This window comes from Eschrichtius robustus, chromosome 1 (genome assembly GCF_028021215.1).
Source record: "Eschrichtius robustus isolate mEscRob2 chromosome 1, mEscRob2.pri, whole genome shotgun sequence".
NCBI lineage: Eukaryota > Metazoa > Chordata > Mammalia > Artiodactyla > Eschrichtiidae > Eschrichtius > Eschrichtius robustus.
Window position 1 is genome coordinate 198,986,735 of NC_090824.1, and position 17,119 is coordinate 199,003,853.

A 17,119-nucleotide genomic window follows, 5' to 3' on the forward strand; every position below is an offset into this window, starting at 1 on the left:
AGTGAAGGGAAGGGAGATACTAAGTAAAGCAAATACGTGGAGAAGAAACAGAACCCTTCGTGGACTCCTGATTGTTTATACTTCCCAGTGCTGTCCTTTCCTAAGACTCACCCACATTCCTGGCCCTGGGTTCTGGGATGCTTCCTCTACTTCTCTTGTTTGCTTGTTTAAGCTGCTTTGGGTTGGTTTCTGTTATGCACAACCTAAGAATATTACCTAATATAGTTGGCAATAAAGTGGGGAAGAAAAGATACCGTCCCCTAACTGTCTAACAAATAAAGCACTGGTTAAGTAAATTATGGTACATTCATTCAATTGAACATTCTGCATCCACTGAAGAGGATGCAGCAGACTGAACTGCTGAGACACTATTAAGTGGGGGAAAAAATCACGTTAAAATCTGTATAGATTATATTATAATCTCTTCCTAACTGCTCTCAACTCAGGCTGAAGAATAAAACAAGCCCAGAGAACCACAAACCAAGGGGGAGTGCTGGGACACACGGAGCACCAGGAGGTAAGAGGGAGGAGGGGCTCACAACTGCATACAGTGTTCAAGGAAGCTGTTTTATGGAGGATGAGTTTAAAAGTGCTCCTGGTTTTTTAAAATCTATTCTTATTTATCTAAAAATAAAAAATAAATAAAAGTGCTCCTGTTTTTCATGTTTCATTTTTAAAATGTTTCTATTAGCAAAGCTATTATAATCTTAAACAAGCACATATTTCAGAGTATATGTTTATAACAACACTGCATAAGTTAAACCTACATATGGAATGATGTTAAATTGTTTAGTGAGACTGGACCACTGTCTTTTAAAATATCTTTTCCTAACAGCTCTCTGTTTCAGAAATCTAAGACCCAACTAAGTTTCCAACTCCTTCCTCTGCTTCCAACAGAAAAAAATGTATTTCGTACTGTCTAGCAATCCTCTCAAAACACTCCATGAGCTGGCGTTATAGCACTAACCCAATTTTATGGCTAGGAAAATCGAGGCACAGAGAAGGTAAATAACTTTCCCAGGGTCATACAGCAGGTAAGTAAACGAACTATTCTGCACTCCCGAGCCCAAGCTTTCACCATTACAACACATTATAATGCACTGTAATTATTCAGCAAGGTCTTTTATTTAATATAAAAATAGCCTAACATAATTTAAGTGTCCCTGCCAGGAATTTAATACAATTTCAAGTACATGTTAGTCTTAATCAGACTGACCCATTTCACTTTCATGTGCTTCATATTTCTTGGCCAGTTTCAACTATGTAATTACATGCTGAGCAGATAAAGTATGGCGGGCACTGTGTGGGATGAGAAAATGAACAGACACGGATCCTGCCCTGCCCACGCTTAGGATACAGTGAGAGACACAGATCAACCACTAACTAAACGTAACGCAGAAGGACTCTGGAGACAGAAATATGAGCTACGCTGCAAAAAAGGAGTGATTAATTTTGACTGGAGCAGAGGGAAACATCAAGTATGGTTTAAGAAGGTGGGGTCAGGACGAGGCCGTGAGAGCCGTGTAGGAATGGCAGTCAGGAGCGGAAGGGAAGTGCACTCCTGAGTGAAGACACAGAGCTACGGTTCAGTCGCCATTCATACCCTAAAAGTGCCCCACAACCGGTAATTAAATGATGTGATTGGAAAACTGGGTGTGTGAAGACAGAGAAAGACAAACGATTACTAAAATGAATTATGAGGCAGATCATTTCAATTCTATGTTAAAACGAAGAACTGTTCTAAGCTTGTGGATGATCCAAGCTGTGTTTTAAGATAACTGCAGCAGAGACTGAGGGCTGGAATACCAAGGCATGACACGAGAAGCACGTGGAAAGCAGGATGTTGCTACAATCATCTAAGTGAGAATTTATAAGGGACCGTGTCACTATAGCTTTGAGGATGTAAATGAAGAGGTAGACCTGAAAGATTAGCTTAGATAGCTTTGCTTAGACGACAGCAAATGTCAGGAAAGCTAAAATGCCACTGATTAACATGTGACACATAACTAAGAACTTTTATAAAAACTTATAAAGAATATTTACAAGGAGATGAAGATAAAGTTCTGTTTTCAAAATGTTAAGTTTGAAGTTTCAAATGGACATCTACACAGAGATGATTACTAGTTTGAAATACATAAGAAAGAACAGTCCTAAAAACCTAAGATTTTACAAAAACACAGAAGGCTTTTCAAATCAAAGTTGTAATGAAATTAAAGCACCTCATATTGTTTGGGATGATGGCAGACACGCTGATTAAGTTTACTCTGTCAGACACGCATGTTAATAAGAACATAAATGGGATATACAATTTCTAAACTGTAACAGGAAAGACAGGAAGGGAGGAAAGGGCAGAATAAAGAAAGAATCCAACAGGAGGAGGAAAGCAAAGGAATGAAAAGCAAAGAAAAAGCATAGAAAATAGGAAATTAAAAATAAGACAGTAGAAATAAACCCAAAAATTACCAGTAATAATAAATAAAAAGACTCACAGATTGGAGTAAAAGCATAAAATTCAGTGATCTGCTATTTATACTCAAAACGTAACAACATATGTGAAGGCTGGAAATACTGATGTAGGAGGAGAAGGTATGTGAGACAAGTAACAAGCAGCCATCTTAACAAACAAAAAAGAATTTAAAGAAGAGGCATTTACAGAGATGATGGACAAAACTTAATGATAAATGAACAACCCAATAAAAAGGTATAATAATCATATACCTATATGTAGCTAACATAGTCTTTGAATAAAACAAAAATCAAAAGAATTCTGAGGAATGAAGAGAAACAAAAATCATGAGATGTAAAAAGTATTTCAGTAACTAGATCATGCAGATGAAAAAATTAGTTAATACACACATAATCTGAATAGCACAGTAAGTAACCTTGGCCTACCCAAAAAAATTCTCAACCCTCAAAAAGAACAACCATTTTATTACATATTTAAGATATTCACAAAAAAATGATAATATATTAGACTGATACAAAGAAAGACTTTACAATTCCAAAGAATCAGTATCAAATAGACCCTATTCTTTAACCATATTATTTCTTAAGCTTAGAAATCAAGCTGTAATTTTATTACATCCAAAGATTTCCTTTATTTTTTTCTGACAACTTTGTGATTTAAAGAAATGTAATTACCTTGTGAGTACTAAAGTTTTCAATTTCATCTAGATCCAAAAACATGTCCAAATCACATCCTAATTTTCCAAAACTGTTCACTGAAGAGCCAAAGGGTCTGACGGTGCAGCCCGGAAAATACGCAGCTGCTACATCTTCAATAAGAGAGCAGGTGAGATACCGGAGCTTGCTGTTCTCCTCTGTTAGCTGGAATTCCCTCAAGAGAGTGTTCAGCTGATCATCTACCTAGCTGGCCAAAACAAAAACAAGAGAATACAGAGAATGTTAAGGTCATGTAAAATAATTGTCATTTTACTTCTAGAAATTTGATGGCTTAGGAGACCTACCTTAAAAATACGCAATCTTTTTACATTTAGCCTTAAAAGTGGATTTTACAAATGCCCTTTAAAAAGCACTGAGGAATGAGGACACCAGCAAAAAAAAAAAGGTTGGCTAGAATTAAAACTACTATTTTTCTTAGGCCATGAGTATAAAGTATTGTTTTAGGAAAATGAAAATAGTAAAATGCCCCAGTAGAGGAGGTCAAAGCAACCACAAGGCTGGACATTTAAATGAAGTTGGGGAGAGAGAAGAACCAATGTTAAAGGCAAGTAACACCAGAAATAAGCAAGGCTTCAAGGGATGAAGGCCCAAGGTCCCCCAGTTCCTCAGAATAACAGTCCTGTATGTTCCCTAGAAGGCTGGTGATAAAACGATCACACCGTGAAGGTGCATGCTGGAGCTGAATATTTAAAATAAAAACCACAGCCTTAAATGCCCACGTTTGAAAATAATATTGAAAATAACCGAACTAAACATTTAACTCAAGAAAAATAAATAACAGAAAGCAGAGGAAATGCAAAAGGTTAGAAGTTTTAAAAATTAGAAAATCAACCCCCAAAATAGTATTTTGATAACTAAAACCATGAACATATTCTTGGAAAGGACTAGCTAAACCTTTGACAAGTCTGAGTAAGAAAAACCAAAACTACTATAAACATTACTAGAGCAGAAAAAGAGAGCTAAAACCAGAAATAAGATATTTTAAAATTTATAAAAGGATGCCATGTACAATTATATGTCACGTTGACAAGAGAAAGAAAGCGAGAATAATCCAAAGGCCCAAAACTCTGGCAGAATGTGGTTACTTCCGAGGATTACACATGGGATACGGTGGCAGGGAGTAGGGAAGGATTTCTTTTACTTTTCACTCAGTATGAATATTTAATGATAAAAACTTAAAATATACAAAACAAGTCAAACACACACACATATCAAGTCGGGGAAGTATGCCTACAAACTTACACTTTCTGCACAACAAAGTAATTCAAAAAGCTTCTTGCTTGAAGGAGAAGACTGATTCCTGCATTGAATACTTGACTGTTCAGAAGTCTGGTTTAATGGAGTCTTCAACTTTAAATTGAAGTAACGTGATCTGAATGGAATTGCAGCCTCTGTGCCCAGGCTTGGAGTACGAGTTACATTCTGCAGTGAAACTACGCTTTCCTTCTGACTAAATTCTACAACAGCATAAAGACCCTATACCAAAAACGTAAGAAGAACAGAACACATTTCAAAATACTATTTTTAACATAGTATTTTAGTTCATATTTCAAAGCAATTATCATAACATACAAAATACTAATTTTTAAAATTTACAATGATATGCTTCTAACACGAGCAATGGTTTTAACCACTATAAGCAGATAAAGAAAAGGAACATTATAAAGTGGTATTACTTAAGAGAAGCTGAAAATAATGCTGAAATAGAAAATTAAAAGGCAAAACAAAGATCTCCCACTGGCTTCTACACCTAAGATAATGGAACGATTTAAAGTATTCAAATTGTGAAATGATTCAGGTATAATTATGCTTATAATTCTGTGGTACTCCTATAAGGATTTCTATTCTCATATCAAAAAAAAAAAATCTCACTGAAGAAATTTAGACAAAGAAAGATGTAGGATATCAAAAAAGAATCTAACTTTACCATATTGCAGAGGCAACAGAGCAAAAAATAACTTTAAAAAAAAAGGATGAATGTTAAGTTAGATTGTTTTTCAAATACTTACAAAGCTTTCATAGAAGAAGTGGCTGTTAACAGGTCCATGCTGGGATAAGTACTTGAGAAACTTCTTCTCGCTGATTTTATTTGGGCAGTGGATTAACACAGTCCGCTGGGCCTGTTCTCGTCTCTCTTTCTGCACCTCAGAGAATCTCTTTTTTGGAGTCCTGTCTTCAGAGCCTATGAATGAGACAAAGGCATTCCCAACACACACACGTAAAATGTAAAGCATCTCTTGATATGGTATATAAAGATTTTACACCTGAGCACAACCAGCTTTATCCTCATTTCATCTTCTTCCTTCTCCTTTACAAGGGTGAAGCTATACTACTCCCAGGCTTCCTGTTACCATTCTCTTGTGATTACCACTAAATTGTCCACTCTGTTTTGACTGACCACACTCAATGCATAGCGCTAAAAAGGGAGCGCTCCACAAAATTTTAAAAGTAAAACCACTTCCACAAATACACACATACAAAGTCTGTATAAGCTATAACATTCCAAAGCCTAAAAAAAAATGATTACAAGCCTGAGCGCAACGAGACAATGAGTTTAGAAGTTTAATGTATTAAAGTAAGTTATTAGTTTTGGGGACTTCCCTGGTGGTCCAGTGGGTAAGACCCTGCGCTCGCGATGCAGGGGGTCCGGGTTCGAGCCCTCACTGGGGAACTAGATCCCACATGCCGCAGCTAAGAAGTCCGCATGCTGCAACTAAAAGATCCCACACACCGCAATAAAGATCCACACACTGTAACAAAGACCCGGCGCAGCCAAAATTAATTAATTAATTAATATTAAAAAAATAAAATAAGTTATTAGTTTTTCTCTGTAAAGGGTCTTGATCTGGCTCAAACAATTAACAATGAGTTACCAACTATCATGGGCTCTGCATCACAGGGAAATCTGAGAGCCTGAACCCTAGTTGCTGCCCACAAAGAGCTCATGATACTTTTTACTAAAGAAATAGAAGGGGTTTTTATTTTTCCCATTAAAAACCATCCAGGGGTTAGGGAGTTTACAATCACAGGAAATGAAGGCAAGAGCTGTGACAGGCAAGAAGTAAATAATCCACTGATCACAAAGGAAAGACCAACAAGCGAACTAAACACAAGGAAAAAGAAAATCATTCAAGTTCTAATTCCAAAGAGATTAAATGTAACCGATGCACAGAAATCAGCAAAAGCTTTCAGCCTCATCTTCTTTCAAAAGGTCACAAAACTGATGGATCAAGGAAATGCCGCACACACACTGAACCTTCATTTCAGCAAACCCCAAGCCATCCTCATGGACGAGACAGAGGAAGGCAAGCAGTAAGAGGCGGTGGGGCCCTCCAGCCTGCTGGGCAGCATACACCTAGAGGCAGGTCTCACCAGGGCACTCCTGGCCCTGCGCTACTCCACATTTCTAACAACTGGTCAAACATACTGCGCGTCTTCCCTACACTCACTGTAGAGATGCTAAACGTGCATCTCTTAAATACGCGTCCTCTTCTCTACTCCGGATGCCAATTCTTCAGCATCAATCTCTCATTTCAGGCCTGGAACACAGCAGCCTGATTGCTAAACTGGTCTCATTCGCTCCAGTCTTGTCCTTCTCAAGCCACTCTCCACACTGCTGCCAAAGTCATCTTTCTAAGATCATCGTTTTTAGAAAGTCTTCTTCTCTGACTTCCCTGCCGCGTTCGTGATGAGGTCTAAGCCCCACAGCCCAGCTATAAAGCTCCCGGCACCCCGGCCCCTCTCCTCAGCCGTGCCAACTTCAGCCCTCCTCCTCCACCCCGCTCACGCGCGGTGCTCTGCACACGGCACCGGCACACACACTCTGAGCTCTTCACGTCTTCTCCTCTCCGGCTGGACGCCCACCTTCTCATTTTCTGCCCCGCAAACTCCCATTCATCCTCCAAATCGTGCTCAGCTCTGTGAAGAGGTGACTCTCCTCGGCAGAATCGCTTCCACCTCTGCACTAGCTCACTTCAACATCTATGGAAGAAGGTAAGTCACGGTGCTGTGTTTACTTAACAACATGGAAGAATATCTGTCTTCCATGCTGAGGGCAGGGACTATTCTTACTCACTTTGACCTCAGTCTACTGACAGTCCTTCCAACTGGTCCTTCTTTTTTTTATGGTCCAGGCTTTTCTCACCCACTTTTCCAGCTGTAATTACCACCTCTATCTTCTTGTCTCTGATATTTACTGAGTCTAGACTGATGTCCAACTGCTTATTGTAAAAGTAAAGTCAAGCTGTAAAATTTCACAGAGCAAAAGTATAAACCCTCCCCTAGTTCTCTCCCTCTAATACCCACTTATTAGGCTTGATACTTAGCTTTCCAGACATTTTCAAGGCACACATAAACATATACATTTGTATCTCTCCGGAGATAAACATTTTTCACACAATTACTGAAAATGTACTATACATTCTCTTCTGTAATATGCTTTTAAATATTTAATACATTGTTGATATCTTTTTGTGTCAGTAGATATATGTTTACCTCATTTTTAAAATAACTGCATAAACATTCTTAGGTGTTTATGGTAATTTAGTCAATCCTCCGATAAATACTGAGATGGTTTACCATTTTCACTATCACAGACAATACTGCAATATCACTGGCATACAATGTTTTGCACCATTATGCAGGTATCCCTGCAGCTGGATTACTGGGAAGAGCAGGGACGGAGCGCGAGAGGGAGACAGCGAAGTCTGATGACAGACGGGGCGACAGGCTTGAACGGGACCGACAGCTCTAACCCTGAACAGCAGCAGGCACGACGGAGTAGACGGGACAGAGTCATGACGGGGACAAAAAGTTCAGGTAGCGTAAGTACATGGCCTTGCAGAAGGCTTGTCAAATCTACAAACAACACGAAGTTGGGAGGAAAAACTAGCAAGTGTTAGTATTTTAAGACAGACTCAAATTTGCAACGGTCTTGATAACATAACTTGATAAGCATAAGCACAAAACATATTGTCCTGCGTTTAGAATTAAAAACAACATAAAGACACAAGCACATAATGGGGGGGGAAATTCAGCCAGCAGCAGATGGACAAAAGAAGACCAAAAGTTTGATTTGATGAAAGCTCAAAATGAGCCAAGGGAATGTCTTGACTTCTGGGGTGAGGAAAGGGAGAAGACAAATATAGATATAAAATCCAAATCCAAGGGGGTAAGAGCACTTCTTTCCTATTTACTGGTCAGGCCACACACGGAGCACACGCTCTGTTCCGGATGTGACGGATATGAGGATACTGAGGAACCAGAGTGCATCTGGAGAGGCGTAATGAAGGTCTAGAAACTCTGACAGATAATTACTGTAGATAAAGCGGGGATTTACAACCTGGAAACAGACTAATGAGAAATGAGAGCCGTCCTTCCACCGGTGCAGCACGTTCCAGTGTTCACGGAAACATTCCCTTCTGAATCTCACAATAACCTTTAGAGATAAACAGAGCAGGCAGCATTACTGGTGCAAAAGCTGCACCAAGGCAAACATCTAACACGCTGGGTAGCCTCCCGCAGAGTTTAGCTGCTGTTTGGCGGCCCGGCATCCGTCCTCCTTGTCTGTTCACAGCACGAGCCTGCCTGTGCGGCCGGCGGACGGGGGCGCTGTCGGCAGTCACCCTGCATCACACCCCACCAGACGCACCAGGGCTGTCAGAGGGTTTTAAACAGTTCCTCTTGGTCCCGGAGGTGGGGCTGTGATGATCAACAGCTCTTGCTTAGAATCTTTCAAATCTTTCAAATTCAGGCAAAAGATCATTTTATTCTTCTCTTTGGAGAAAGCTGCAAGCTGCTAGTGGCCATCGCCATCAACAACCCACTAGAGAAGAAGAACCTGAGATAAGGAGGCCACCAAACAATAGGTGAGGAAACAGTACTTCCCTCTGACGCATCCATCCAGGCGACCTTATTAGAGCAGTCACGTCTCTTTCTGGAGTCTGGTTACACGGTTGGTATCTCCTCCCTTTTCTACTTCAGCAAATTTGAGTTCGTTTCTGTCCCCTGCACCCAGAGTCCTGAACAATACACTGCATATTCTTGTTCTTAAATCAGGGTTCTTTCCACTACTCCCGTGAAAGCTACGTCAAAACTAAGACCAACAGGGAAATGGGAAGTTAGCAGAATTAGCTCATTATAAATATTTCTCAGCCACTAGAGCCCAATCAAAATGGAACTGACTGACATATGAGAAACTGTGTGTTCCGTGCTACTATAAAATGTAACTAGCTAACTTTTGGCAATGAGTTCTCACACTGAGTGAAAAACTGAACTGAAGATTTCTCAATTTCCTTCTAATTATAAAATTATATGCTTCTAAGTGAGTTATATAGTGTAATCACCTTCTTCTCTTTAAAAATGGAAAAGAAATTCAAATGAGGATTTTGTTACTTGTTATGCCTCACAAGACTCCCTGGATATTTAGCCAGTCATATTATCCTAATGATACAAAATGAAACACATTTCCTGAGAAAAACAACAAAGCTCTGCTAAGTGAAGCCTTGGAATCAGAAGGGTTTATTCTCACCTTTGCTACTGAAGAGATAAGTGTGATCCATTTACCAGCCACCTGTACCAGCCTGTTTCCACATCTACAAAATGGAGTAATAATAATTCCTTCCAAACCTAGTTCACAGAGCTTTATATCTCAAAGAGCATATGAAAATACCCTAAAATTTAAACCACTATACACATGTTAAATCACAATAGCGCCTTTGGCAAAAGCCTTACTCACATTTTCAGTCAATTAAGAGTTTTTGACAGAAACTGCTTCTACTAAATACAGTCCAATCAGCATTTCAATGAACTGTCATAGAAGTGATATTTCCAACTCTGTCAATATGAGTCTTTCATACAGTCTGATGAGGACAGCAAGCCTATCATTTATTTTGGGGGAAAATACCGTAGTTGTTTAGCCTTCTTTAGAACTGTTCCCAGAAATAATTTCCTACCTTAAAACTACAGCTCCAAGAAATGGTAGAAATCAACACCTTTTGTTTAACAGCGGGGCTCGAGGTCTAAATTAACTCAGCGGCAAGTCCCTTGGCTCTCTGCGCCTCTGTCTCCATCTCTAAAATGGAGACCGTGACACAATCCTGCCAGACTGTTCTAAGAATCGTAAACAACGTAAACGCAGCTCTTGGATCACAAGCGGGGGGACTGGACTTCTCAACACACCAGCCTATAAACTTAGAACGCCTGCCTGTTCCAGCCCAGGCAAATCTGTTACCAAGCTGGTTCTGCTCCAAACGGCCAGAAGACTAAAGCAAACGTCAGTAATTGCAGAGGTAGAGCCCCCACTGGAGGACCAGGGGTCCTGGTTATTCATCAAAGCTTCACTCCACTCGGCCTCCATCGGCAACTTGCGAGCATCGACCTCGGTTACATCTGTGAGCGAGGAAGCGACTGGCTCAACTGCGGCATCACTACCGTAACTGGCAACAGCGTTTCGCCCAACTGTCAGACACGAGCAAACTCTGCTCCTGGCCTGCACTGCGGAGCTCTGAACGACTTCATCACTGGGCACGCAGTCCCCGCAGGAAGGAACGTCCCACACCGCGCCGCCGCCGCCACCACCACCACGAGCCACGCCGGCGGCCCTAGGTTCCCCGAGCGAGGCCGGGACCCTGCCGTGCGGTCCCCCCGCCGCTTCCACCGGCCCTGCGCCCGCGCTCCACACCTGTCTCCGCGACCCCGGCCCCGGCTCCACACCTGTCTCCGCGCTCCCCGAGGACTGCTCTTCCTTCCCGAGGGCTGCGACCACCGTTCCTGGGCAACTGAGAAGCCTGCGGAGAGGACGCTGGACTTGACTTCTCTGAGCACGGAGGGGCAAACTGGTCAACAGCCCCAAGCCACGAGCCGCCATCATCAAAGCGGCAGGAACACGGACGAAAGGGCGCCGGGCTTCCGCGCATGCGCGCGGAGGAGGTGGGAAAGGATGGGAAGCCTAGCGGGTCAAACTAGGCGAAGGACGTTCGCTTATACAAGAAAGCGAGTTGCGGCTTGAATGAGGCTTTCGCACGTGTCTGATTTCCCCTCTCCCACGGTTCTCTAAAAGAAGGCTCGCAGGAGAACGAGCACGCCACCTACTCTTTCAAACTGAGTCATGAAAATAGAACCAGAGAGCAAGGGCATGAGGAAGGAGCACTGACTTGCGAATCTATACTTAGAAGACGGTAAACGGTAACACTTTTTCTTTACCAAACACTGTTCTAAGTGCTCTACGTGGGTTGACTTTTTTAATCCTTACAACAGGCCTGTGACGTAGGAACTCTTATCTCCATTTATTTATGGGGAGGTTAAGGCATAGAGACGTTGAGTAACAATTCCTAAAGTTCTACAGCCAGGCAAGGGCAGAAATGGAAGTTAAACCTAGGTTTCCTTGTTCGGGGTTTTTTTCTTTCCCTCCCTTCCTCCCCTTCCTTCCTTCCTCCCTCCCCTCCTCGCTCCCTCTTTCTCTCTTTCTGTAACAGTTTGACTGAGATTTAAGTCATATACTACACAATTCACCCCTTTAGGTGTACCATTCAATGGTTTTTAGTATATTCACAGAGATGGGCAATAATCACAGTCATGCTTAGAACACTTCATCACCTCCAAAAGAAACCTTGTGCCGGCTAGCTACCACCCCTAATCACCACACTCCCCCCAGCCCCCACGTACCTACTATGTGTGTCCTCGGAATTGCCTTTCTGGACATTTCATACAAGTGGAATCAGACAATGTGTGTTTTTTTGTGACTGGCTTCTTTCACTTGGTATAATGGTTTCATGGTTCGTCCATGTTGTAGCATCTATCAGTACCTTATTCCTTTCTATGGCTGAATAATACTCCATTGTATGAATATGCCACAGGTGGTTATCCTGTCATCACTTAAGGGGCATTTGGGCTGTTTGTTTTGGGTTGTTTCCACCTTTTTGTGCTGCTATGAACTTCCATGTACAAGTTTTTGTGTGAACATATGTTTTCACTTCTCTTGGGTGTATACCTAGGAGTAGGATTGCTGGGTCATATGTTTTAACTTTTTGAGGAACTGCAGGCTATTTTCCAAAGCAGCTGAATCATTTTCATTCTCATCACTAGCGTATGAGTGTTCCAATTTCTGCGCATTCTTGTCAATACTTCTCATTTTCCATTGTATTTACTTATTCCATTCTATTTTTGCTCAGTAGAATTCTAATTCTAAAAAGGTTTTATAATAAGCATGTGTCAACGTATTAATTTAGCCATTAAAAATTAAATATAGGGCTCTTGAAGGATAATGGTAGTGTTTTATTCTTTAAACTGTGTGGTGGGGCTACAGTGGCTCATTGTATTAGAATTCTTCTTACCGTACACATGTTTATGAATGTTATTTTGTATCTACCCAACGTTTAATAAAAAGTTACACTCATGTTATCTGATTCTTTTCTTGTTAATGACTGCTCTTTTGGAAAGGCCAGTGCAAATACATTCTGGTCAATAAGTTGGAGGTTCTGGTTAGCTGAGGTCAGTTCATTCAGGTTTCTCTACGTCCATCAGTAATTACCCCCATATTGCCAAGGAGGAGGGTGGATGGGGGAGAGATGGAATGTGAGGTTGGGACTGACAGATACAAACTATTATATATAGAATGGGTAAGCAACAAGGTCCTACTGTATAGCACGGGGAACTATATTCAATATCCTGTGATAAACTATAGTGGAAAAGAATATGAAAAAGAACATATATATATATATAAATATATATATATATATATATAAAACTGAATCACTTTGCTGCGCAGCAAAAATTAACACAACATTGTAAAGCAACTCTACTTCAATAAAAAAAAAAAAAATTACCCCCATAGATTCTCTCAAACATGGGAAAAAACAACCAAACTTCGAGGTATTACTGAATATTTGTTACAGATGGCAGCCTTAATTTATTGACTTACGATTTTACCTTCTATTATGGATTGAATTGTGCCTCCACCAAAAAAAGATACGTTGAAGTCCTAACCCCCAGGACCTCAGAATGTGACCTTATTTTGAAATAGGGTTATTACAGATGTAATCAGTTAAGATGATGTCTACTGGAGTAGGGGAGGTGTAACTGGTGTCCTTATAAGAAGACAGCCATGTAAAGTCAGACACACAGGGAGAATAACAGGCGATAACAAGGCAGAGATTGGAGCGATGTAGCCAAAAAACAAAGAACACCAAAGGTGGCCAGCAAACCACAGAAGCTGGGAACAGACAAGAAAGAATTCTTCTGTAGGTTTCAGAGGGAATGTAACCCTGATAACACCTTCACTTTGGACTTCTATCTTTCAGAACGGTGAGACAATAAATGGGAAAGTAGGGGCTGAGGGGCATAGAAACAAGAGACTTTTAGCATCTTGGTATTTTTTTAAAAAACAAACAGGTATTATTTTTATCATTGAAAAGAAAAAGGAATCCTATGCAGATTGGAAAGCCAATAGAAAAAGAAGTAGCAAATTCTTAAATTGTGTCTACGTTTCATATGCCACTAAAATACTTTTTACACGGTAAGCTAGTCTTTGATAAAATGTGAATGTGTGTGATATAAGGCTCCAGAAACCATATATTCAGGTTGTGCCCATGTAATTATTAACTCCACACTCTTTCACTCTCAAAAGTGTTCCCATTCGGATGATAAATTGTCCGGCTACCTTACTAATGCCCTTTCAGATCCTGGTTTCCTGTTCAAGTCACCAAGAAGGATTTTCACATTCAAAGCTGAATATATCGACTGAGAACTACTCAGCAAGCAGAGGTGCCAGGGAAAGCTTTACTAGCAAAGAAAAGCAAACTTATAGTCACTGGGATTTTGAAAGGAATGAGCTATCACAGTCTTGCAATTTCTGTGAAATGTTTTTTATCTGTAAAGTCATGAAAATTTTTCATTCTCTACAATATTTATATTTTTGCTGCAATAGAAAAATAACACTTTTCCTCACTATAGAATTAAATTAGTCAGCCCTCTCTATCCACCGGTTCCACATCTGCAGGTTCAACCAATCACAAATGGAAAACATTTGAAAAATAAAATTCCAGAAAGTTCTAAAAAGCCAAACTTGAATTTTCCCCATGAAGGCAACTATTTACATAGCATTTACAGTGTATTAGGTATTATAAGTAATCTAGAGATGATTTAAAGTACAGTTGGCTCTTGAACAACACGGCTTTGAACTGCGTGAGTCTACTGACATGTGAATTTTTTTCAATAAATATATCGGAAAATTTTCTGGACATTTGTGACAATTTGCAAAAACTTACAGGTGAAACTCATAGCCTAGAAATATCAAGAAAAATAAGAAAAAGTTTACGTTATGAATTCATAAACTATATGTAGATACTAGTCTATCCTCACATAGGCATAAGGTGAGTGATATTTAATATGAAATTAATAATGAGTTAGTTTCCTTACTCTTTTATAGCTTTGCTTTCAAAGAATTACATTACCGTACTGTATGCCTCCGTGTCGTAATTGGAGAAGTTGTGTATCAGCCTATCATCCTAGGTAAGTGGTTTTTTAAAAAATGTAACAATGTTTCCAATACTGTATTATGACTATGATTGTAACACTGTATGCCATAAAATTTTATGATTCATTCATTAGTGCATGTGAGCTGTGAAGCAATCTTATCCATGCCACTAGGCGACCATAAAGTAATCATATTGCTGCTTCCTCGTTATCAATGCAGAATTGTTCTACCTGTAAATAAATACAAATTTCCTTTTCACATTATCTTTTCATATTTGATGGCTAGCGTTAGTAATATGTATGACATCTACAGTGTTTTTTATCATATAAAACAATATTGATGTAGGTACCGACAGACAATTCATCTTATAAACAGATGACATAAGCTTACAATACCGATAAATCCGATACAGTAAATGTATTTTCTCTTCCTTATGACTTCCTTAATAACATTGTCTTTTCTCTAGCTTACTTTATTCTAAGAATACAGTATATAATATATAAAACATATAAAATATGTGTTAACTGACTGTTTATGTTATTGGGAAGGCTTCCAGTCAATAATAGGCTGTTAGTAGTTAAGTTTTGGAGGAGTTCAAAGCTATATGTGGGGACTGCCCTGGTGGCGCAGTGGTTAAGAATCTGCCTGCCAGTGCAGGGGACACGGGTTCGATCCCTGGTCTGGGAAGATCCCACATGCCGCAGAGCAACTAAGCCCGTGCGCCACAACTACCGAGCCCGGGTGCCACAACTACTGAAACCCACATGCCTAGAGCTCATGCTCTGCAACTAGAGAAGCCACCGCAATGAGAAGCCCCCCTCTCGACTCAACTAGAGAAAGCCCATGCGCAGCAACAGAGACCCAACGCAACCAAAAATAAATAAATTTTTAAAAATAAAATTTAAATTAAAAAAAAAAAGCTATATGTAGATTTTGCACTTCCCAGGGGTCAGCACCCCAACCTCCTCATTGTTCAAGGGTGGACTGCATACGGGAAGATGCGTGTAGGTTGTATGCAAATACTGTGCCACTTTCTATAAGGGACTTGAGCATCCGTGGATTTTGGAATCTGCAGGGATCCTGGAACGAATCCCTTGAGGATACTGAAGGATGCCGTACTTTACTTTTCCCTTCAAATCATCTTTGAGTAAAATCCACGGTTCTCATGCACAAATGTCTGAGATCCCTGCCCTCCTATTGTTGTCGAAACTCGCCCTCTGTTCACCGGTGCCGAATAGAAACACAGAGACAGTTTTGGGTGAAGTGGAAAGAGTAGTTTTTATTGCTTTGCCAGGCAAAGGGGGCCACAGCGGGCTAATGCCCTAAAGACTGTGTGACCCACCCTGGAGGGGGTAGTGAGGAGTCTTATACTGTTAAAGGAGCAGGGTGTGATCAACTTGTGGACACTCTTCTGATTGGCTGGTGGTGAGGTAATTGCGAGTCAGCGTCATCAACCTTCTGGTTCCAACCGGTCTGGGGTCTGTGTGCTTGTGGGCAGCATACAGTTAACTTCTTCCACCTGGAGGGGGTTTCAGCAGCTGCAAAACAGCTCAAAGGACATGGCTCAGAAGAGTGTCTACAGTCTTTGAGGAGGAACTAAATGTCCTTGACTTTGTTTAATGGCTAAAGTATTATTATTTTGTTTGCTTGACTGTTTTCCTTTCTTTCTGCATTTTCTCACTTCTCTGATTAAATTTGTTTTTCGACTAAAGTTCTTCTACAGACAAAAGGCAGGCGGAAGACACGGGTGGTGGTCTATTCTGGGAAGGCCTCGTAGGGTCCTGCTCAGTTACACCATGTGCAACCACAGAGCTGATGCTAGAGACTTCATCTCCTTTATCAAATGCCTGTGTGTTCAGTCAAAGGTGGAACTGTAGGCTTCCGCTGCCTTCTCTGCATCACATCATCTAATCAGGAAATGGCCCTTAGGGCACGAAACGGTCTACCTGGCCCAGGTTTTCATCTCTCGGCAGCAAGGAAAGCTCACCAACCCCTTTCACTAGCTTTTGACCAACACATGCAGAAAAACTTGTTTATATGTTGGTAAACAGAAATATATATTTCTCTTAATCCCACCCATCCATTCATGCATTGCTTAAGCCCAGAGAACCAGTCTCATAGCTGTTCTTCAAAGCTCAGCCTAGCACCTTGCATGAGGGCAACCCCTGGCTAGTAACCGGAGATTAGGCAAAAGCATCAGGAAGTGGGAACAAGAGCAGTGGCCTGGGAGTCAGGAGGCTGCATTCTGGTCCTGCCTCGACCCGAATCTGCTATGTGTGTCCTTAGGAAGGAAACTCAAGTTCTTGCTTTTGTCATTTTCGTCTGCTAAACTGCAGGAAGAGGAGCATGGGATCTTCTCTTTCCTCACAACACCAAGACTTAGAATTCAATTAAAACATATTCCCTTAAAATTCTGTGCCAGTACTATAAGGTGCTATAAGGTTTATATCAAGAGAAAACCAT

The 17,119-nt window shown here is 40.7% G+C and overlaps 1 protein-coding gene across 1 annotated transcript in view; it reads right to left on the minus strand.

Annotated features, from left to right (window-relative positions):
- MTPAP (mitochondrial poly(A) polymerase) overlaps nt 1–11,066 on the minus strand; it is a 29,220-nt gene extending 18,154 nt beyond the window's left edge. The window contains exons 1-4 of the mRNA XM_068562763.1: nt 10,897–11,066; nt 5,193–5,365; nt 4,426–4,659; nt 3,142–3,366 (exon numbers count right to left, since the gene is read on the minus strand). Of these exons, the coding sequence (XP_068418864.1) occupies nt 3,142–3,366; nt 4,426–4,659; nt 5,193–5,365; nt 10,897–11,053 (789 nt within the window). The 5' untranslated portion in view covers nt 11,054–11,066. The remainder of the gene's footprint in view (nt 1–3,141; nt 3,367–4,425; nt 4,660–5,192; nt 5,366–10,896) is intronic.
- Nucleotides 11,067–17,119: the final 6,053 nt, after the last annotated feature.